Below are 23,548 nucleotides of genomic sequence, written 5' to 3'. Positions count from 1 at the left end.
AAGGAACTGGTCAGAAGCACTTGCAGACTAATTCATTTAGATTTAAATGGGTTAATAACGTTCAAAAGGTTTGGATGGATCCGCGTTTGGATGGAAGTCCAAACTTTCAAAGAAAAAGTGACAGCCCCATTATATGGAAATTACAGTTTAGTTATTTTTAGGCAACAGAACTAGCATTTTAATAAGTTAACTAAAAGAGTGTGAAGTCCAGTTGCCTTTATTCAAGCTCTTATGATTAAAAAAAATGTGGTTTTAATCGAGTCTGCAGATGTCCCTTAAACAATGTTAACTTAGTTTTCTGGAAGAAAGGGTCTAATCTACTCCTAACATAGACACTTTCCTGAATATAATCAAGTTTTTGCCTGCAAATAGGACAAACTGCAACTGGAAACATAATTTAATATAGACAGCAAATCGCTTCAAAAATAGTCCGTCAGAGGCTCAAAGCAGTCTTCAGGGCTGAAGGTCTGGGTTTTACATATTCGGCCACAACTACCATCTCTGCATGCAGAGTTAGAATCTCAACTTTCAAAAGCCTGTTCAAAAGCATTTCCTGCAAAAGTTAAGCCTTGCCTGATGTTGCAGATGTTTGCTCCACAATGCCAACTTTCACCATCTGAAGTGTTAGAAAGGAGAAAGAGCAGATGTAGTGCTTCAGATCGTCACGTAGAGAGAGACTCATTTTTAAGGGTGAAGTACTCCCCACTTACCCCAACGAATGGGATGAATTTCTGACAGGAATCCTCATCAGGGCTGAGGAGAGGCGGCGAACACACAAAAGAGAGATCAGGTAACAAAGAGGGGATAAAATGAACATTTAATGATAAAGCAGGGAAACAAATTAGGGTTACGTGATTAATCTAAACAAGCATTTAGAAAACTTGGCTCTGAAAAGTAAAAGATATGAAAGACATGCCATCTACAGTTTGCAATACTGAAGTCTAATATTAGTAACTTGTTCATGTTTACTATCGATTTCTGTTTATTTCCAGTGTTTCTCAACTGGAAACACGGCGGTCTAGCATTGCATAGATAGTATGCAAAGCCCAGCTGCACATGCTGCTGGGCTTAAACCTTCACTGAAAGAGATTTATTTCCCAACTGCAAGCCTCTGATTGAAGCTGGACAAGCAGAAAGGAAAACATGCAAGCAACTGGCCAATTTGTGGCCTGAAACAAAGCCATCCAATCACCGGAGAGACAGACTGGATCAACCTAAACAGTCAGGTAGGCGTTCCAAAGGCAGCAAGTCCACAAGGGGGATTTAAATGCAGGGTCATAAAGAAGTGGATTAGAAGGAAGAGCACCAACCTAAATCCCAAACCTCTCGGGTTCCATGCACTACCTGCGAGAGGTAGCGCATAACTTCATCTAAAAGCCCCCTAAAGTATGAACTATTTTCCTGGCAACATCCAGAAAAATAGCCAGAATGGAGTACTACTAAACTATAGGTCTACGTTATCTACACGTAATGTCGTTTGATGACGTGAGAGGTTGTTGCTCTTGCCTTGAAGAAACCTGCCATCGCCCCCCCAGGGAAGAAACAGAGAGACTACAGAGGGAGGGAAAGAGAGAAGACAGTCTACAGTAGGTAAGAGTTGGTTTTCCTCACACAGCACATCTCTGCTGATATCAGATTCAAAGCAGCCAGAGAGACAAAGCCAGATGTCTGCCTGCTATGTGAGTGATGTATTCCCATTCTCGCCTTGCAAAGATGGATTTATGACAGAGCACATGACTTCTGCCAGCCACATTTCTTCCATATATTGGACTAAATGTATGATGTCATGAGTTGTTGTTCCACGTGCAAGGTGAATGATGGTCATGCACTTTTCAGATTGTAAAAGCTAACTCAAGGCAAGAATAAGTCTCATAATCTTTCGGGGGTTTGTGCTGTTATACGTTTTGGTTTACTGTGTTTTCGTGTGAATGAACAGTTGATGGGATTTCATATGAGATTCTTCCAAGTTGAAATGTGATTCTCCTTCACGGGTTGATAATCTCCAAAATAAATTCCTAATAGAAAAAGAAATTGAGAAAGTGTTTGACTGGTGACAGCCTTTGTCTGAAAGGTAATCGGAAATTATTCTGAAACTAGACCAGAAAATGCAGTGGGATTCCTCAGAGTGTCGACTTCTTGCCAACTGCTAAAAAAAAGGTTAGGGATGATTTTTAAATATCCACCAGCTGTGAGCAGCAGTTTAGGTTTCCACGGTGAGGATAAGAGCAACAGTCTATCATACTCGGACAGAAAATTCACTAAACTTTAGTCTTGAACCGCTGCTGTCGAAGGAAAAACCATAATCGACATCTTTTGTTTGCCACCATAAGAGCCGCGAGGATTGTCCACGTGCATTTGTGTCACACATTTGTTTGTGTTTTTGATGTAAAAAACGGGAACAAAGTGGAGACTTAAAAATTTAGTCACTTTCAGTTGTCTTCTGAAAGTCCCGCTGTCGTTTTGTATTGGAGTCGATGGGGCAGTTGGGCATATTCCTGTCATCTGGAGGCTTCGAGCACAAAAAGTATAATTCTGTTCGCTTACAAAGTTACATTGTGAAAGAGAAGACGAAACTGACTCGTGTTCTGATGGAAAACGATGGTTGTAATGTGAGAATTGTGGATGCTGCATCAGATTAAAGAACAATTTTCTACATCAGACAGTGTGCGACGAGTCGGTGGACAAACAACATGCAATCCCACCAATATATATTCAAAAATATAGGTCACTTCCCACCAAAATGTATTCAGTTCTGGCACATTAGCTTTTAGATGCGCTTATAGACTTACAACATTAAAGTGCTTTTAATTTCACTCAGCGGCATCGTGAAAAGCATTCTGATGTTAGACTATTCAACCTGACGTGACGGAAATATGTTTGTTATCAAATTGGAAAAGAAAAAACAACAAAGAATCTAAGGGTTTTTGTTGGACAATGTGCATATTTTCCTTTAAATAAGTGATAAGTGGACAAATAACAGACAGACATGAATGGCTAGAAGCACAACAAGCTCATGAAAAAGAAACAAAGGGAAGGTGGGAAAGGAAAGGGGGGGGGGGACACACGACCAATTGGATCATATTTGGTCTCCCACCACTTTATCAGCACGTTTTTCCTTGAAAATAAGTCAGTCAAAACTGAGGTTTTAACGGTTTTGCTGAATAAATGGCAGCACAAATCAAACAAAAATAAAAATCTTCAGAGGCTATTGGACAAAACTAAGTAACAACAACAGGGGAAGTAATTTAGCCATAATCTCAACACACTACAAGTTGTGGCCAGATTTAGAAGAGCTTAGAGTGCAATAAACCTCTCACGGAAGTACTGAGAGGAATAGTTCATTTGGCATTTTGCCAAGGGTTAGATGACAGGTTTTATGAGATGAATGCACCACTTATTGTGTGCCTGTGGTAAATACAAAGCTACTGTCTGTTAGCTTGTTTTAATTTAGCTTAGTAATAAGACTACAAACCCCACATCTAGATAAGCTGAGAAGCTTTCTAAAATGCAACAAAACTTTAGTTTATTCTGTCTATGAAGCTCTATTAAACAGACACGAGTACAAAGGAAATTGGTTTTGTCTTTGCTGACCAACATTATGGTAATTACAAAAAGTAAACACATTGAAAACTTGATGATATCATTGCATGTTCACCACTGTGACACCCTTCTTTTTAATCTCCTCCTCTGATCGTCTTCCCACATCTTCAGCGTGAGACACATCTGGAATGTGTCTCCTGAGGCAAAAAAGTTTTCACTGAGACGGCACTCGTCTTTCGGAAGTTGATTTGAGCCCGTACCTCATAGGAGAGCGTACTGACACTCTCCGAGTTTAACCGAGAGAGCTGCTGCTGACATGATAAACACCGTATTGCTTCTGCAGGCTTTGACACAGTCCTATGAATACCATGGTTACAGGCAGCATGGAAAACATCAGACATGAGCGGAGCCAAGAAGTAACCAGATAGATCAAATCTGTGGGAAGCAAGCCGCCCTGACCTTCCCGACTCAAAAGAATATAACCCAGATACTTGAATGAATGATCTTTAAAATGTACGTCCAAAATGTCCCTAAGTGCTTACTTTCCATAACAGACCGCAGGCAGACCAGTCAAACACACACACACACACACACGCACACACACTCACTATCTATGAAGCCATGCTGTTATCTTGTGTTCAGAATGAGGTCTGGCATTGTCACCTTGATGGCAGCATTTGACTCTCCAAAATTGACTCTGCCTCTATGATGCCTTATGGCCATACTGATCAAGGTTTGCATGCTGAGATTTCCGCAGACACCCTTAATGTTTTCTAAAATTGTGAAAGTAAAGTGGTGAGCCACGACCCATTCTGTCTCAGAAAGACTAAGCCTTTGGTGGGTACTCCTGACACCCTCGCCTGTCATCAGTTAATCTGCTCATTGGAGAATCTTCTAAGAATGCTGTTACTTACTTTTCTGTCTTTTCAGTCGATGTCCAAACATTTTTCTTTTCAAAATAAAGTGGAGTTGGTCAGTGAAGACAGTGCAAATGATTTCCTTTGTACCCGTGTCTATTAAATAAAGGTTCAAACAAATGAACAAATAACAGATTCAAGCTTTCGTTTGCATTTTACTAAACTTTTTGGAAATGGGCTTTATAGAAACGGGAGAAAACAAATAGCCAGGTTTGCTCAAAAGAAACATATTCTGCTTGCATAATACATCTTCATAAAAGATTTTGCTAGCATTCCACTCCTCATCTTCAACTATGCTAACCAGCTGCTGGCTGTAGCTTCCCTTTGAGAAATGACCAGAGGTGAAGTGAAGTGAAACAAGTTTAAATTGGACAAAAAGGACAACGTTAATGTCCTACTGGGGACCAGACAGTTTTATTGCCCCTTGGCTCGTTCCAAATTAAATCTTGGCCCTGGTGCAGAAAAACCACAACGTAAGCAGCTGTTAAAGTGGCGAGCTCCAACAAAGACTGACACTGTTCAAGAGGAAATGGTTCCAACACACAGAAAGCACATGGATCATCAGGCTAGATGAGAAACAAACTCCATCGAGCACAATACCTTACTGCAAAATCAAAATGAAAGCTCTTTTTCCTTCAAAGAAAGAAAACATATAACAAAAAGATAAAACATGTTATTAAAACACACACACACACGGTGATGGAAACACAGTGATGCTTAGACAGACTACCTCCCACACAAACAAGTCTCACATCAGTGAAGCGTTTACTGCACATTTTTCAAAAGGGGGCCGAATGGAAAACCGATCACACCACAGCTGTACTTTTGTTCCTTTCATATTTGGGAACCTTCCTTTTGTGGAGCGCGAAGTGGCTGTTTACCACTTTTGTTTTTAACCTTTACAAACTGCTAAAAATAAAAAAAATATATAAAATGTCAAACATTACTTTCATGGTGATATTTACTAATATTTAGAATTTTTCCTCCAGCAATGCCAGAAATATCCTTGCTATTTGCATGAAGGCACAGTAACACACAACATGCATTTTTAGCTAAATATGTCAATCCTGGTCATAAATGTATGAAATTACAGGTCTTGAAGAGCTAGCTATCTCTATTCATCAACACAAGGATTGTTCACGTATCAATCTTTTACAAAAAAAACCTTTCAATCCCCTTTTGAAAAAAAAAAAGGGGGGAATGGGTTCTGCATTAGAAGCATTTGTTAAAGGAAACCTTTAGCCTTAACTGGAGTCAGACTTTTTGTTTCTTCCAAAAAAAAATTGATTTCAAGTCTGTGGAAATTTTCTTGTACCTCCCTAACTAATGAGGGGGACATACCTCTTCTGCTTGTAGGTGAGCATGGCCTCTGCGATGGGGAGCTGGTGGGCTCCGTTAGCACCCACCATGTATTGTGTCACCCTCGACACCACATCTGGGATCTCCTGAGCTGCACGGGACATGATGATTAGTACCCGAACACACGGTCTCCAACATATTCACACTAGTTTATCTTTAAATTTAAAAAAAATTCCCCAATGAATTTGGGGATCTGGGATCTCCATCTGTAGATAAATGAGTGTGGTGCTGTTGAAAGAAAAGCAGCCGGCGAATTGCAACAACCTACCAACAACAGGAGCCTCTGGCTTGTGGAACAGATCCCTCCAGGCAGTGTCTTGGAACAAACTGTTGTATCGATAGTCGATAGTGCCGAGATATTTGGAGACCGGATGGGCACCTGAAGACAATAAAAAGTGACATTCACTATCTGATAACATGGCACATAATTACCACGTTAGCTTTGAGATCATGTTATAACTCAGAAGAAAAACATGATAGACAACACTAGAGCTGGATTGCAGCTGATCTGTCACCAACCTAAAGGGATGATGAGGAACCTCATATAGCCGAGCCAGTCTGGGGTCTTGTGGGTGAGGTGATCCACGAAAAGCCTCAGAACGGCACTGAGGTAGTGCTGCGCTCCTGCCACCGCGATCTTAATGGGAACGGGCGTCTGGGAGTTGCAGTTGCAGCTAGGAAGAGAAACCAATAGTGCAGCTCTTGACTTCCCTCAGCAACATATTGCAGTCCACAGCTGTGTGGTTTCAAGTTGAGCTTTTCTCAACCAAAGACAGACAGGTGAAACATTAGGGGATGGGGGCTTACAATCTCTGTATGCGAGACACGATGGTGTTGAACGCAGCTTGAATGTCGGCTGTTGTGCAGGTGCAGACCACTGGCAGGTGGTGGTTTTGCAGCATCTCTGAAAGATACTGAGAGAGGAAGGACATAAAGAGCAGGTGAAAAAGTTCAAATCAGGTTCATAATTAAGACTTCCTTAAGTTTCAAGTGTCGGTGTAACTACATGCTCTGCCAGAAAAGTGTTAAGTTCTGTGTGCAGAAATGTATGCGATGTAACACACTGAGCATCTAAAAAGTATTTGATTTCTTGACGTTATGGACGTCACGTAATGTTATCACTTATATTACTGTAGAAGGCAACAAGAAAAAATGTCAAAGACCTTTGCATTCACAATTCAAAACTCCACAATTTCATTTTAAGGCCCATCTCTCACCTGGCCCTGCCAGTCGGACGTATTGATGAGGATGATGCTGTCGGGGAGTTGGTTATCTGATACCAGAATGTGGTTAAGTTGGTCGTAAACTGTCTTTCTCGGGATCTAGGCAAAGAAGATTTGGGGTTTAATAATAACAAATGTATAGGAACCGTTCAAAGCTTATTTTCTGCCCTACTCACTGCCTTAATCACACTTTATGTTTGTGCTGGTCTTATTGTTTTTTGAAGGATTTATAGATGTATTGTTTGTGTATATCTCTTTACGCTGATTTCTTTCAAAGCATTCTTACTTTTTTTGCACCACAATTAATTGCACTGGTAGATAAAAACATAGAAAAGCGTGCTGAAACGGAGGTTAGTCTTCACATAGCCTGGTCTTCTATGACAATAAAAGCCTTACTGCAAATAGAAATAGAAAGAAAACTTGGTGTCACTGGGATGTCTTTGCCTGTTTGTGCAGCTGCAGCTCTGTCCTCCTACCTGTAGGTGGCAGCGTGTCTCCAGAGACCGCCCGTTGTCCAGGCTGTTGGCCCTCTCGTTCTGCGGCCTGCTGGGCTGGCGTTCCTTCAAGGATGTGCTCCTTCCTCGTCTCCCTGCCAACTTTGGTTCCTGCCTAAAAAAGGACACCGAGGACAGAAAGAAAGGGATCTGACGCATCAGACAGTAACACTTCACTACCTTCAGTACTGAGTTAAACATTGGTCATAATCATGGTGATAATCTGGAAAGTTCCATCATAGACAACCATTTTCACTTGTGCAAGGTGCAGTTTGTCTGTGCTGTAAAAAAAAAAAGGATTATGCACCTGTTGGATGAAATGATAAGAGATTCTGTCTTGGTCATTTTGCCACTTGGTGGCAGCCTTTCCAAAAACGTGTCCATGTTGTCCATCTCCAGCTCTGTGGTGGGAGTCACCGCCTCTGGCTGCTCCTGAGGGAAAACAAAAACCAAGACAAAAAGGTGCAGGGTTAATTCTGCTCTTTAAAACAACACTCTTGAATGCTCCGACTTAGTTGCAACAAATAAAATGTATTAACACTGTCTTAAAAGAACTGTGCTCAAAGAAAGTTGAGGGCAGTTTCTGTCTTTTCAGATTCCTAGAGGAGTATCTTTTTTTTTTTTTAAATATCAATCTCCCTGATAACACTCGGGAAGCTTAGATCAATACTCACAAAGGAAGCGTTGTCAGAGACGCCATCGTCTGGAAACTTGGCCCCTCCACTCTTGATTTTATCCAGATCGATCTAGATGGAGGTGGTGGGAAGAAAAATAAACATCACCATACTTTTGATGGAATTCCCAGGAACTATCTTTTCAGAGAAATGAAAACATTATTTAATGAACATCTCATGATGGACTCCCTAGTTCAACAGAAGCCCTACGGCTTCACAAACAAACTCTCAGCAGTTTACACCCTCAGACTGATGGTGAAACCTCTGAAAGGAAAGTGAATTTTTGGCCGCCCGTGGTTACACCGACAGGCTTTCCACTGATTTCTTTGAGATATAATTAAACTAGGGTGTTTAAGTGAATGCAAAAAAACAGATAGAAGATTTGAGATGAAGTGATGTCGCATGTTCGATATGTGTAGAGAGAAATCTGTCCCCCCGCCCGCTGATTTATTTCAGATGACCGTCTGCTTTAGTGTGCTGAGGTGACAAAAAGTCTCACCGGGCTGGGAGGCTCCCTGTGGCTCCGGCTGCTGTGAATGCTGCCAATTTCAGTTTGAGAGCTGGAGAGGGAGAGACCCTCAAAATATGGCCTGAAACAAAAGTAGGTTTGAATTAAATAAAAAGTATATATGCTTCTACAAAATCGTGGAGCAATTTCAGAATAATACTTCTAAACCTTAAATTATACAAAAACATAAAAAATTCAGAGAATCTTTAGACTCCTGTGTCCAAAAGGGACACAGCAAAAAAAAAAAAAAACAATATTGGATGCCCATGATCTTCAGGCGCTCAGGTGGCACTGCATTAAAAACAGACATGATTCTGTCATGAAAAACAATCACTGCGTGGCCTCAGGAACACTTCCAGAAATCACCGTCTGTCAACACAGTTCACCGTGCCATCCACAAATGCAGGTTAAAGCTCGCTCATGCAAAGAAGAAGCCCGAGTGCCTATGAAACTGGCAACTTGCACATCTGGAAAGGTGCTGAGAAGTATATAAAGATTTTACACCAACGTGTGCTCCCGTCCAGGTGACATCTTTTTCAGGGAAGGCCTTGGTATTGCATTACTGTATCCTTTGGACTGGCCTGCCTGCAGTTCACTTATTTCACCAGTTTAAAAAAAACTGTTCATTTTGTGCATCGTGAAACACAAAAATATCACAAAAAAGACTCAGGACTTTCGAGCAGCTCGAATCCTCTATCAGACGAGAATGGGACAACATTCTGCTCTGATTTGTTCCCAGATGTTTGCACACTGTTATTGAAAGAAGACGGGGTGCTACAACACAAGTAAACATGGCCGTGGCCCAACTTTTTTGACGTGTTTTGCTGCCATCAAATTCAAGATGAGCCCACGTTTTTCAAAATTTTTAACATCTTTCTTTATGTTTTACTGCGAATTAAATATTGATCTATGAGACTGAGATCTGTTTAAAGTTATATTTTACACAGTGTCAAACCCTTTTGGAAATTGGGGTTGTGTTCATTTTCCCACTATGTCCTGACATGTTTGGAAACAGTTTGCAGACTGTTTTTCTGTGAGTGCGGAGGAGGTTATTAATGTCAGAGGAAACCTCTTGAGACAGTTGACACTTTGGACTTGAGCCGACATAATTTGTTCCGCTGGAGGAAAAGAATAAACTGTTTTGTTTTTTTAAACATGGATCCTGTATTTTCATCAGATTGAATAATACCAAAAAAGTCAGATCACCAAGTGACCTTCTGCAATTTTCATCTCTCTTTTACTTGTAACCTCCACAAACGTCATTTGACCCGCAATTTGTCCAAAAAATGAGGAACCACACACTAAAAGTGGAGTGCAGCGCTCACTTGAGTTTGGGTTTTGGTGTGCTGAGGACACTGTCATCATCATCCAGCTCTGGGCCGCTGTCGCTGGGGTTCTCAAATTCCACACTATCCAGGTCCAAATCCTCCTCCTCCACCTCAGGAGGCGGCTCTGCTGGGTCCTGCTCCGAGTCCAGCACCTTCATACATGATGTACACACAGAAATAGTCATAATTAGTCACAAGGGTAAAAGAAACTCTGAGTGCCGCGAGATAGAAACACCCACCTCATCTGATACTCGGAACCGCTTCAGGAGAGCCACCACTCGCTGCTTAAAGTTCTGCTGCTACAACACAGGAGCAAAAAAGGGACACGTGAACAAAAAACAAAAAGTGCTTGAGGGCGCATTATTTCAATGTCTGAAGTCACTTCCACCTCAAAAACAAAACAAAGCAGTCAGAATGACTCTCTGTGATATTTTGAGTTTCAAAGCATGTCACAGACATTTCACTAAGAAGTCAGGGAGTTGTGTCCGCTTGTGAAAAAATGGCATACGTCTCCTTTAAACCACCATTTTATCCACAAGCTTTTCTTGTTCAGAGTCGTTGAAATGCGTTTCATTTTATTCAAAAGTCACCTGACCATGTAATGAACCACATGAGGCTCATTCAACTGCAGTGCCTGAACAAATACTCTGTCCGTAAGCTTGGGTAACAGATCTGATAAAAGTTATTGTGGCTGCCCAGAGCCTCGTTCATTGCAGCGTTCTGTGTCCACAGTTTTGTTGTTCTGTGTGGTTGTTTTGCTTCAGGTCTGAACAAGTGCAAAAGAAAAGAAGTCTCATTTAAGTGTAGGAAAAAAATCTATGCACAAACAACACCGCGAGGTGTTGGCTCCCTGGAGATGAGGTTGTGACTGTGGCAATGACGAGTGCAGTAACCGCTGAAAGTCAAAAACCTAGAGGTCTCTGTGCTGACGCACTGCGCACTCAGTCGTGGTCAAAGATGTGCTTCCCTGCTTGGTCTGGTTCATGTCTCTTACTCTGGTGATGGAGGGAGTCCTTACGATGGACCTTCTCTGCTTCTTTGGCTTCCTCACATCAAACTCATCATCCTCAAGATCCTGAAAACATGAAATATAAAGTAAGCTCCCCTTTGCGTACGACTCAGCGAGTCAAAATGATTGCTGAAATATTCAGCGACTAGCCACTGAGCAGGTTAACGTAAAGCAAAACTTCTCATGAATTTAAAAGCCGAAAAGATCTCCAGGCTGACTCACCTGTACCTGCACAGCATCATCACTGGCTTCCTGCTCCGAGGAGAAGCTCTCGTACTCTTCTTCTGAGTAGTTATCTATAGCAGATGAAGATTAAAGGCTCGAAAGTGTAGAGGATGCTTCATACATATTGCAATGACCCTTTTAAATTTGACAGGCAGCCAGGTTCTAAATATAAATGATGTGTATAGAGTGTGCAGGGCTGTGTGCCAATTGGATTTTATCGCTTTCCGCCTGATTTGAGCGAAGAAAACTACCCTGAGCCTTGTGATACCTGCTTGTTTAGCCCGTCAAGCATATCAGGTGGCTTTGACGGCATCATGCCCCTTTACCCTCCAAATACTGGGGGTAAAAGCATGCAAAGCATACCCGAGCATTTGATCTTCTGTCCTCCCTGCAGGGCTGCATCCTCGTGGTCTATTGGCTGGCTCGACAGGGAAAAGATCCAGATCTCTGCCACTTTGCCGAGCATTTCTTTCTGGTTGCTGCAGAGAGGCAGAACCTGACCTCCCTCTGTCGGGTGCTGCATCACCTGGGAGAGGCAGAAAAAGAAAAAAGAAGGGGAGGAATAGTGAAACTATTGGGACATTCTGAGAAGAACTAAAAAAGAATTTATTTTTAAACTTTATCAAGAGCTCACAGCTCAGTTTACTGTATATTAAAAGTAGACACTTTGATGTCACACATTTAGTAACTGCTTTTTAGAAGACTTTAGTTCTGCATCTGCCCATCAACATCTTGATCTTTTTTAAGCCAGATGTGTCCACATGTGTAAAGAGGGTGAATACTTGAGAGCGGTACTAGAAACATTATTGGACAAAAATACTTATCTTTGAGGCTGAAGGGCAATCTAACGATGTAAATATTTTCATGCAAACCACCAGCACACCGATCAGAAGGAGGAGTTGGCACCACAGCAACTTTAAACGAGTTAATTGACTTTGAATTCTTTTAAATGAATTGACACTTTTTGAATGGGAGTCTATTAGAACAAGACATGTTTTGGAACCAGTGGCCATAAGTGATGTTGCATTTGAAGGCACCTCACTTATTTTAAGTCCCCTTCTGCTAAAAATCAACTTTTTCACCTTGCTAACATGTTTAAATGTTTTTTTTTTTTTTAATACCTTTCAAGATATATCCAATGCAAAATCAGCCATCAATACAATGGCGGGTGATTTCTGCTTTGAATCTGCAGAGCAACGCCTTTGACCTCAGAAAGGTGAGATACGACAGTCTGAATGCTCAAAATAGACGGAATCAGCACCAACCAATCCTGACTACTTGAAGGGTGGGGTTCTAGCAAGTTATAGGAGAAGCTAACACAAGCGAGGTGGAGAAGCAAGTTGGTGTGCTTTCCCCTGTTTGCTAAAATGGCAGACATGACATGTTCTGTTTATGATAACATGAGATCAGAATCTGTAAGCCTTCATGTCTTATCTAAAGATGTTAAAGCAGCAGAAGTGGATTTAGTTTATTTGGAGACACTGAAGTGTCCCAACTAAAACACCAGAAAGGACACGGGGTCTGCGGTCTTCATTTATCTGTGTCTGACGCACAGTTCCTACATGGAAGCGCGCTTTTCCCAGTAAGTCAGCAGCAGGCTTCTCACATAGTCGCCTGCAGAGCGATAAATCCTGGGCAGACTGTCTCTCTTCACTGGACAGACAAACAATTTTCAGAAAAACACCAAAAAAAAATCTGAGTTGTGGGATCAGGAACTGCTGGAGCAGAACTTTAATGTCGCACATCCCTTAGCTCCTTCCATATCTTATCAAAAATCTACAAAGTCCTAGAAAAATCGTTGATTAAAACAAATACTGATGCTTCGGCACTGTAGTGAAAAGAGAACCACTGTTTTTGGTTGTATGTGAGAAGCTAAAAGTTAGAATACTGTGGTACACTTCTGGTAACACCTGTAACTATTCTAACCAGTAAGACTGGGCTAAAATCAGGGTTAGAGGCCCCTCTATGAGGAGAAAGAGTTGTAAAAGTTATTCATCCATCTCATTTAAAATCAAACTTGGTTTGCAGTAGCTGTGGTTGCTGAAGCAAAACCTGTGGTGTGAGAGAGGTCATGACCTCCATGGAGAGGTCATGGAGAGCAACAGTCAGTTGGCCTAAAAGAGGTGATGGAAAACAGTTCCACAGCTCAGGAAGGGACGAAGGGACACCTCCCAAATTGCCTCCCTTACAAGTTGTAGAGCTGGAGGCTGCTGGGAGATCTGAGCCCGTCACTAGAGGTGAAGTCATTTAGGTTATCGAAAGACTCCAAAATTGCATGGCAACAGGGGTGGTTGAAATACCGTGGGATGTCTTGGTTGAACCACTTTGCAACATTGCATGGACTTCAGGAAAAACACTTCTGGAATTGCAAACTGGGATGGTGGTCCCCATTCATAAGAAAGGAGACAGAAGGCGTGTGCCAGTCATCGGGGTATCAGTGTCCTCAGCCTCAGGAGCAGTGGGAGGTTGGTTAAGATCAGTTGTTAAGGCCCAGACTGTGGCACAGTGGACCATTATTTCTACTCTATCAGAGATTCAATTTGGGCCTAGTAGTTACCAATCAAGTTAAATTACTTAGTTCTCTGAGGGATCATGTGGGAGATCCTTTGGGTTTACAGGATGCTGGTGTGTTTCTAATGACTGTTATGTCCCTGTATTGAGGTCTGTGTTTGCATGTGCAGTATTAAGTAAAGCCTGTTCAGTGTGGGCATTTGACTTAGCCAAGTGAGCACCTTGTCTCAACTTTTCATGGACAGAATTTCAAAGCGTAGTCCCGACAAGAAAGGCGATTGGGGATGGGAAGAATAACAAATGGAGGTCAAATCTCTGCTTTTTGTGCATGGATTTGTCCTTCTGGCACCATTAAAGGTATACCTTCAATGCTGGCCCCCTGGTTTAGGCCCCTAAGAATAGCTGCTGAGTGCCTCCCCTGTGAGGTTTACAGGGCACTGACAGCAACCATGAGGACGCGCAGGTAACTCAGGGTTAGCCGGATCTCCCAGGAGGAGTTGAATGAAGTCGCCGGAGACAGGGAGGCCTGGGTGCATCTGCTCCCCCTGTTACTACTGTGACAATTAAATGGTCTGGAGAGTGGATAGAGGGAACAAAGAGGGCATTTGGATTTTTTTTAATTTCCCAGAATTCATGCAAACAGTGAATTCTGAACTTAAGTGGATTTTATTGTATAATTTATGGCCGTGAGTAAACAATTCATCCGTCTGGCTTACATTGAGATTCAATTCAGAATGAATATGCAACTAAAATGTTTTTGTGGGAAATGTGCAATCAAGCAGAATCATCGCTGCTCTTTGAAATAAATATTAAATTTCCTGAGTTTGTGTTCATATTTTTGAATATTCACAATCAAGTAGAAATGTTTGTATTACCAAAATATTGCTATTGTTCATAAAGAACAATAACCACTCGTAAAAGCTTGTGATGTCACGTTTTTGAAAATGGAGCTCAGACACAACAACCGAAACCATTCAGTTCTGTGCAGAGTGAGACTGTACGTTCACCTGGAGCCCCACCTCTCCCTTTAGGAAGTCAAGAAAGACTGAACTATTTTTCATGACTTACCTGTATTACATAGGAAAAGCTCCATTCCATGCTCTTTTGGCTCATATGTGCTGCTTTCTGACTAAATGCACACCTGGGTCACTGCTTTCTGCTACACTGCACTGACTGAGAGACTCCACTGAAGCAGCAGCTGGTCGAGTGCTTTGTTCAGCATCACCCTAGCAGCAGTAACTCACCACCAAGTGACTTTAGAGATTCACATTTTCCTCACAAACCAAGGTAACTTTAGAACAACGCCTATCTCTGTCCAGTCAGAGTGCAGTCCCACGAGACCACAACAGCCTTCAGCATCTTACACTGTGATGACGCGATATGATGTGATATTCAGTCTCTTTTTTTTTTTCTTTAGATGAAAATTCAAGATTCTTCTAGTTTCTTTCTCATAGTTCAGGACAAGGTCCTTTTGCTATTTTTTTCCCCCGTCCTCTTAGGCGCCAAACTGTTTTTCTTGTCTTCCCTCAGCAGCTGAGACGTGACCTTAACAAGCCCCGCTGAGCTTTGTCAGCCATATGGGATCTCCTTTGTGTATCAAAATCACGTGCGCTGTGATGAAGCCATTTAACTGTTCACCCTAGGTGTTCTTCAATCAGAGCACACAATCTGCAATAACTCTCTGTTTTTGTGAAAGTGCAGCAGATGCACAATATTTCCACCTGATTGTACAAATCTCTGTTTAACACTTAATAACTTCTCACATGACTGTCAGAACTACGGCTAACGGCCACGACTGAAGTCCCATGAAATGCATCTGCACGGATTATGTGACTGTTCTGCTAAAGGATAAAGACAATGGATGCGTGTTTTCTTGGGAGAGTAAAAAATAAATTAAAAAAATGAGTGCAGCCCCCAATTCCAAAAATGTTGGGACACTGTGAAAAATTGGAATATAGTTGAAATGCAATTATTTGCAAATTTCATAAACCAATAAGTTATTCAAAATAGATCACAACTCATGTTACTGACCTGTTAGCAATTAGCTCTTTTCAGCATCACATACTCTTCCAGCCTCCCTCTTCACACTCATTTGAGTTGACTTTTATTGCACCTTGTAATTCAAAAGGCCAGGAGTAATCAAAGAGTATGTAAGAGCAGGCAAAGACTTGCAGTATATGTCAAACTGCAGCTGTGACTTCTATTGCTCTCTTATTAAATTTTCACAGATTTCTGTCACCAACAGCCTGTTAGAGCTGAAGAACCTTTCCGCTCCTGCCTAACCTGAGACTTCAAGATCCACAAAGTGCAACACAAGTTATCCGTTATATGTTGCACACACACAGATCTGCACACAAACAACCTGTACTGGGTTCCAAATATTTAAATTGTAGACGATATGAGTGTGAATGCATGTTTGTTGCAGTGTGGTGACACTGTACCTCTGCCATATCAATAGATCCCACTGCAAGAGTCTTGTAGCCCAAGATAGTTCGGTTCTTGTATCTTTTCCGCCTTTGGAGCATGATCTGCAGCTTGTTTCCTTCTCGTTTTAAGAAGTGTGGGTACTGAGAGAAGAGGAAACAAAAATAAGTGATAGAAAATGTATTTGATTGGCAAGACATTTCCAAAGCCAGATACAATATCCGTTATTCCTCTGTGCCTTAGCCTTTGACCACTAAAGGCACGTCACTGAGCTGCACTATTGCAGTGTGAGATGTATTTCTTCTTAAGGATGGGTATATTTGGTTTACACTGAATCAGTTCTAAGTAAACCATCTGCTCCAATTTAGTATTACAAGTTGATATACACATTGGTAAAGCAATTATCCATTATCATTACACAGAAAATTACCTTTGAGCCAGACCCAGCGGCAGAGACAAGCTATTGGACGGGCATTTAAATGAGCAGGGGGGCCCCCTAGCGGGGGGTCTGGGGGTCCTCCCCCAGAAAATTTGGTATTTCTTAGATGCAATTTTCTGCATTTTAACCGAATTGTGGGCCCCGTTTCAGCCCAATAAGGAACTGTCCTTTTGTTACTAAATACGTGACAATTTCATTATTTCAAGGGACGGTTGGCAACTCGTTTAGGCAGCCCTGGCAAACACATCACGCTTCCTTTAAAGTAGGCATTCGGAGACATCTCGAATAGCCTGCACAGTTTCACCCACTCTGAATAGGGCTCGGGCACGTGACGTCACTACGTGAGCGGCGGCCATACTGGAGGCTCAGAACTGTTTTGTTTACATTGTTTTCCACTGCGCGCAGACGTACTCCCGCCTGGTCTCGGAACTTTCTTCGTTGGTTTATCTATTTTACTTATTGTCTTTGCCACTATGGTCACACGTTGCTGTGTCGTGGGGTGCAATAGCGTAAGCCGTGACAGGAATGGGGGGGAAATCGTAAATGGTTTATCTTTTTACCGGTTTCCTGCTTGGAGGCGCACCCACGGAGACCAAGTGTCCGAGATAACAAAGCGTCGTCGACTAGCATGGATCGCTGCTGTAAGACGACCAAGCATAACTTTCCACTCAATCCCGGTGTCGATGAGAGTGTGTTCTCTGCATTTTCATTCAGGTAAGTTACAGACTTTTGTGTGCTGAGGTAAAGATCCCCGCCTTCACAAGAGGACACTGTCAGTTGGAAGCAAGGGATGTCTCAATGGGTTAAAAGCGGAGGACAAATTTCGTGTGTATGCATGTATACATGACAATAAATCTGATCTTAATCTTAATCTTAATTTAATGTGGAAAATACAAGGAAAATTGCCCATCTCCAAATTCACATGGAAAGGGATTTGGAACTGTCAGAAACAATACACCTTTTTGTCAGCAAAAGTACCTATCAACATAGTTTTGCCATGCGAAGGTGAAGACAAAACATTCTTTGACAAGATTGTGTCTGTATGTTGTACTCTGACCACCATGAGCATGAGTGTTGTGCAAAGTTGAAGTCGTCTGAAATAAATATGCTTTGAGATACAGCCAAGTGTGTGCGTTTCATTATTTATTTACAAGTAGAGTAACATGACAAAAGTGTAAAGTGTCATTATAATTGAAACTGTTGCAAAGTATAAGCACTGACACCACATACTATATACGCAATTATGTCCAAAAGGGTGAACTTAGGCAGTAAATCTTCGTCGACAATCCATTCCTTGCTCGGTATTTCATAAGGGTCCAGTCCGTTTATAACGCCAATCTTCTGTATGTACCGATCTCTGGCTTCCTTCTGTAATGTATCCCGGTATATCCCACATCCTTTCTTCGATTTTAACATGCTTTTCTCTCACTTTTCTCTCACTGTTTGGTCCTTGATCTCCGTCTTGCCTCGGTTTGTTTACGAGATTGTGCCTCCAATATGGCGACCATATCCCAGAATGCAACGCGTGTGCCCGAGCCCTATAATCATCGGTGCATAAATTGAACGCAAAGCCCAGATCACGTTTGTGCCTTTCTAGTCGCCATTAATACTAATACACACAACGAGCAAACAGGAGCGCAACAACAACAGCAACGCCCACGCACGGCCACAGTGAATTCAGACCGACGTTGAGCCGACATCAGAACGCAATTGAACATGTAGTTCAGGGTTGGACTGGGAAAAAAAAAAAAAAAAAAAAAAAAAAAATCGGCCCTGGCAATTTTCCCCGGGACCAGCCCCCCCTCAGTATACGACGCTGAAGTTGGCTTCCGATTCGCCAGCCTCCGATTGGCGAATTAAAGGGGTGGGCATAAAGGGCCATTTCACTGCTTTTTTTGTATTTTGATCGACCAAAACAAGGTCCTGTATGGAAACTACATTAGTTACACTGCTCAAATCTGGATGGAATTATTCTAAAGAGGTTGTAGATTCATTAAAATCTTGTTTGGGATTTGGGAAACCTTTTTCTGATTTGTGAAAAGGCAGAACAGGGCCATTTCACTGCTTTTTTTGGTATTCTGATCACCATAAACTGGGTCCCGTATGAAAACTACAGTAGTTACACTGCTCAAATCTGGATAGAATTATTCTAAAGAGGCTATAGATTCATTAAAACCTTGTCTGGGATTTGTGAAACCTTTTTCTGATTTGTGAAAAGGCAGAACAGGGCCATTTCACTGCTTTTTTGGTATTCTGATCACCATAAACTGGGTCCCGTATGAAAACTACATTACTTAGACCAGAGGTCTTCAACAGGGGGTCCGCGACCCCCAGGGAGTCCGTGGAGGTACTGCAGGGGGGTCGCGAAATCTTTTTTTTTTTTTTTCAAACAGTTTGTTCTCGCAAATTGTGTGCAAACGTGTGCCATCCACAGATGGTTTGAGGAGTCATTGTCCCATCTACATGCATGTTTAAAGTTAAAATCTGTGGATTATTTGAATAGCTCAGTGTTGTATGCAAGATATTTGTTCATAAATGGCAGTGGCACGGCCACCCTGTACCTTGCACATGTTTAAAATAAAAACATGAATCTATTAACCTGTGTATTATTTGAATAGCTTAGTATTGAATGTACAATAACAGAGTAGCTATGTTTATACACGGCACTAGGCCTAATTAAATATAAAACACAATTGTATGCCATGTAAATAGTAGGGGGGTCCCTGCTCCAACTCTCCATCAGTTTGGGGGTCCCTGGCCTGAAAAACATTGAAGACCCCTGACTTAGACTGATCAAATCTGGATAGAATTATTCTAAAGAGGCTATAGATTCATTAAAACCTTGTCTGGGATTTGTGAAACCTTTTTCTGATTAGTGAAAAGGCAGAACAGGGCCATTTCACGGCATTTTTGGTATTCTGATCACCATAAACTGGGTCCTGTATTTTCACAAATCAGAAAAAGGTTTCACAAATCCCAAATAAGGTTTTAATGAATCTATAGCCTCTTTGGAATAATTCCATCCAGATTTGAGCAGTCTAAGTAATGTAGTTTCCATACAGGACCCAGTTCAGGGTGATCAGAATACCAAAAAAGCTGTGAAATTGCCCTGTTCTGTATTTTCACAAATCAGAAAAAGGTTTCACAAATCCCAAATAAGGTTTTACTGAATCTATAGCCTCTTTAGAATAATTATATCAAGATTTGAGCTGTCTAAGTAATGTAGTTTCCATACAGGACCCAGTTCAGGGTGATCAGAATTCCAAAAAAGCAGTGAAATGGCCCTATTCTGTATTTTCACAAATCAGAAAAAGGTTTCACAAATCCCAAACAAGGTTTTAATGAATCTATAGCCTCTTTGGAATAATTCCATCCAGATTTGAGCAGTGTAACTTTTGTAGTTTCCATACAGGACCTTGTTTTGGTCGATCAAAATGCAAAAAAAGCAGTGAAATGGCCCTTTATGCCCACCCCTTTAATGCGCGAATCGGAGGCTGGCGAATCGGAAGCCAACTTCAGCGTCGTCCTCAGTATTAATTAGTATCTCCAATCTAATTAAATAAAAATAAAAAACGAGCACAGACCGCTCAGTCAATGGCATGTACCCATAGAAAAAATACGCACCCATCACACAACCTGACTATCAACTGCTAACAACCATGATCAGTAACCTACACAAACCCAGACACATAATGGCTCGGCGGCCAGCAATCGGATAAACCAATGAAGTGAATCAATCCTGTGAAAGAATGAAAACAAGGGAATGAAACCTGCACTCACCCATTATGAAGTTAACTCTGCCAGCCCCATACTGCTGCCCCTGCTCAGCCAACTCCTTGACGTCGGGTATGGTTGGTAACGTTACGGCGGCTAGCATTAGCAACGAGGCTGCTAGGCATGCTAAATCGGTAAGCATTAGGCTACTGAAGAAAGCTAGTCTTTTTAGCTACGTTATATTATCATCTTTCTTCTCGGCTATAACCTTTGTTTACGGCCACTGGCCCTAACCTGACGCGCTAGCTGTCAAATCACCTGGACGTTTTCACCGGAAGTACTAGCGCACACACAAAAGCTCTCTCCAGACATATCTTTCTTTCATTCCGCCCAGATGAAATTTAATGCCACTCTTCGAAAATCAGAGAAATTTAAGACATTTTAAGACCTTAAAAAACGTATTTTTTATTTAAGACTTTTAGATAGTGTCCCCTCATGCACTGCAGTGTTTGAGGCAATCTCAGGTCAAACTCAAAGTGAACCCAGGGGGGGCACACCGGCGTGGATGGGGGGGCAATGCCCGCGAGTGCCCCCCCCCCCCCCCCCCCCCCCCCGTGGCGCCGGCGCTGCTTTGAGCATTCTTTTCATACATTATGCAGGTCTCCCAAACACCTGACATATCTGTTAATGCAGCTGTAGAAATTTTATGTCTCAAAAGCAAAGTTAGCCAAACCAATGTTAGCTTAACTTGCTAATAGGCTAATTTAAGTGTCAGCAACACTAGTTTGATATTGGAGAATTTCTATAGAGTTTTGAATGTTGTTGCTTTGAGGCAACCTCTAAAGTCATTTAAAAAATGATAATATTATTACTATGGCAAGCAAGTTCCCTCTCTCTTTATTTTTCCTTCTTGGCGTGGAAATCAAGCGAGTTGCAGTAACTGATGGCTAACTTCAATATTTAACTTAATGTGAAGTGATGAAGCATTGTTCAGGTTTCCACAGTTCACAGTTCTATTTGAACTGAGCGTCTCTGTTCCCCACAGTGTGGAATCTTACTTAACAGTCCACTTCACAGGGAACTACTGGGCCAGTGGAACACACCCGCAGTTTCATTTCACACCAAAACCCAACGTAAGTTTGAACAGTTGCCAATGGCAACATGTCACAAAACTCATACATTTTATGTATTCTATCACTAACAGAAAATATAAATCCACAATCTGCAAACATATGCTTTATTTAGCAGCATATAAAGTAATGTCTTTTCCAAACAACATCGGAGCAATTTTTTTCTTTTTCTTTACCTGCAGTGAGAAGGTCAGAGCCAGGTCAGTCTCCACTGACCCACTGGGTGGCAGTACAATCTCATGGGACCTCAAAATACGTTTGGAGCCCTGTGAAAAGAAGGTCCGGGGTTTGATTTAGTGTGCACACTTCTTTCAGAGGCAGTCTGCGTTCCTACGGCAAAGGTGTGGGGTGTGAATAATTCAGCAGGATCAAACATACAATTTTAAACATTGTACTAGAGCTGTTGGATGGTAGAGAACATTTACTATAAGAAAAACATTTTTAGATCCATTTTAAAATGTATTTTCACCTTTTTTTCCTTAAGCATAATAAGTTATATTTACTCCACATTTCAACCAGAGTAAAGGATTTACAAGTTTGTCTGCACCTGTATTACCTGGACAGACCGACCATACTCGGTGAGATGTGTTTTTTTGTCACAAATGCAGGTTTATAAAATGCCGCTTTGTTGAAGCTATTTCTTTTTTAAAATACCTGGATTTTCACCGCAATGACCACAGAAATGAGTTCTTTATCGAGTTCCCTCATCACGACCAGCTTCTTAAGAGTCAGACTGCACAATCTGAAGAGAGAAAGAGAAACAGAGTGTGGAAAAATGTTTGCACCAACAGGTGAGTCATTCATAGCCGGCCAGACTGTATTTATCAAATGGCTGCAAAAAGATGGACGGTTTACAAGGAGGGAAAACAGGAAATATTGCAGTCCTGCTGGCATCTTCAAATATCAAACGGGTTTAATGATGTCATCATTTCAATAAGCCGTAACACTACAGAAAAAGAGTTAACATGATGATGATCACATGCTGGACATTTCTCAGTGCACATTTTAGTGGAAACTGCTCAATTACTGGCTTGGATACATTAAAGTCTGTGTAAAGAAATATATGAACGCAGAAAAAAGGCTATGAGCAAAGTTGCACTGGATTGTAGAGTTAAACCTTTAAACGCCTTTACTCCACTTTCAAATTTAGCATTTGTTGGGCAGGCCAGAGATCAAGCCTCCATGACAAAGTGGGCTCATACTTAGCATGACCTCACTCCGAAAACTAATTCCATAAAAACTAGAGAGCATCCTTAGTTAGCTAATTATGCTGTTTTTCCAATCCAAGTAACATCTGGCCAGCATAGTGACCTCAGCCAACAGCACAGCCTCTGTATTGCTATACATAAAGGTGGATGTGTCAGCCAATAAACAAGTACCATCCTGAAGTACAGGTACATTATCATGTTTGATAATTGGCAATTTGTCAACTAGAGAGTATTGGCAAGTTCAAACACCCCCACATTTTAAAATCCATATACAAGAATAGAAATACCACTTTGTTCTAACACTGCTCCCTCTCCTAAAAAAAACCCCTAAAACTAATCTTTGTTCATCAGAAGTAAATATTTGTTTGTAATCAAAATAACAACTAATATCACTGCTATTTTCATGATTGAAAATGTAGCCCTGCTGCAACAGTAGCAGCAGTCAAGCAGCAATGAGCAATGCCAGAGTTGAGGAGGGGAGTAACTGCTAGGCCCCTCTGAATCTCGTCTGGCACTGCAAAGCACTGTGGTGTGCCAACTTTGTAGTGTCGTTTTGTAGTGCTGTTCAAAATTTCAGCATAAACCTTTACATAGTTCCATTCGATTTCCTCATGTGGTACACCAAAAGTAAAGTAAAGAGGCTTTACGCTGCACAGGTCGAAATCATGCATTGCAGCCTGGAGCCAGCTGCTATGGAACTGACAGAGCTAAGCTAACACCAGCTAGTATTGGCTGCTTCTAACATCTGCAGCTTCTTATTGGGATTTTGTGACCCGTTGAGGATGCCTGGTGAGCACAATACACCTAAAATGTCTCTTTTTCTACTTGAGATGCAAGATTTGATT

The 23,548-nt window shown here is 41.6% G+C and overlaps 1 protein-coding gene across 2 annotated transcripts in view; it reads right to left on the bottom strand.

The window, feature by feature from the left end:
- pacs2 (phosphofurin acidic cluster sorting protein 2) overlaps positions 1 to 23,548 on the bottom strand; it is a 71,361-nt gene that overhangs the window by 8,747 nt on the left and 39,066 nt on the right. The window contains exons 2-21 of one of the 2 annotated variants that reach the window (XM_075448746.1): positions 22,150 to 22,237; positions 21,672 to 21,761; positions 16,230 to 16,355; positions 11,641 to 11,803; positions 11,275 to 11,348; positions 11,038 to 11,118; positions 10,283 to 10,342; positions 10,041 to 10,195; positions 8,707 to 8,797; positions 8,208 to 8,279; positions 7,841 to 7,965; positions 7,516 to 7,648; positions 7,034 to 7,138; positions 6,624 to 6,730; positions 6,336 to 6,490; positions 6,085 to 6,195; positions 5,799 to 5,907; positions 5,058 to 5,090; positions 711 to 753; positions 574 to 616 (exon numbers count right to left, since the gene is read on the bottom strand). In XM_075448746.1, coding sequence (XP_075304861.1) covers positions 574 to 616; positions 711 to 753; positions 5,058 to 5,090; positions 5,799 to 5,907; positions 6,085 to 6,195; positions 6,336 to 6,490; positions 6,624 to 6,730; positions 7,034 to 7,138; positions 7,516 to 7,648; positions 7,841 to 7,965; positions 8,208 to 8,279; positions 8,707 to 8,797; positions 10,041 to 10,195; positions 10,283 to 10,342; positions 11,038 to 11,118; positions 11,275 to 11,348; positions 11,641 to 11,803; positions 16,230 to 16,355; positions 21,672 to 21,761; positions 22,150 to 22,237 — 1,964 coding nt within the window. The remainder of the gene's footprint in view (positions 1 to 573; positions 617 to 710; positions 754 to 5,057; positions 5,091 to 5,798; positions 5,908 to 6,084; positions 6,196 to 6,335; positions 6,491 to 6,623; positions 6,731 to 7,033; positions 7,139 to 7,515; positions 7,649 to 7,840; positions 7,966 to 8,207; positions 8,280 to 8,706; positions 8,798 to 10,040; positions 10,196 to 10,282; positions 10,343 to 11,037; positions 11,119 to 11,274; positions 11,349 to 11,640; positions 11,804 to 16,229; positions 16,356 to 21,671; positions 21,762 to 22,149; positions 22,238 to 23,548) is intronic. The other variant, XM_075448747.1, reaches the window with a different exon arrangement.

Source organism: Odontesthes bonariensis, chromosome 17 (assembly GCF_027942865.1).
Source record: "Odontesthes bonariensis isolate fOdoBon6 chromosome 17, fOdoBon6.hap1, whole genome shotgun sequence".
NCBI classification, from domain to species: Eukaryota; Metazoa; Chordata; class Actinopteri; order Atheriniformes; family Atherinopsidae; genus Odontesthes; species Odontesthes bonariensis.
This window is presented reverse-complemented; position numbering and strand designations above follow the sequence as displayed.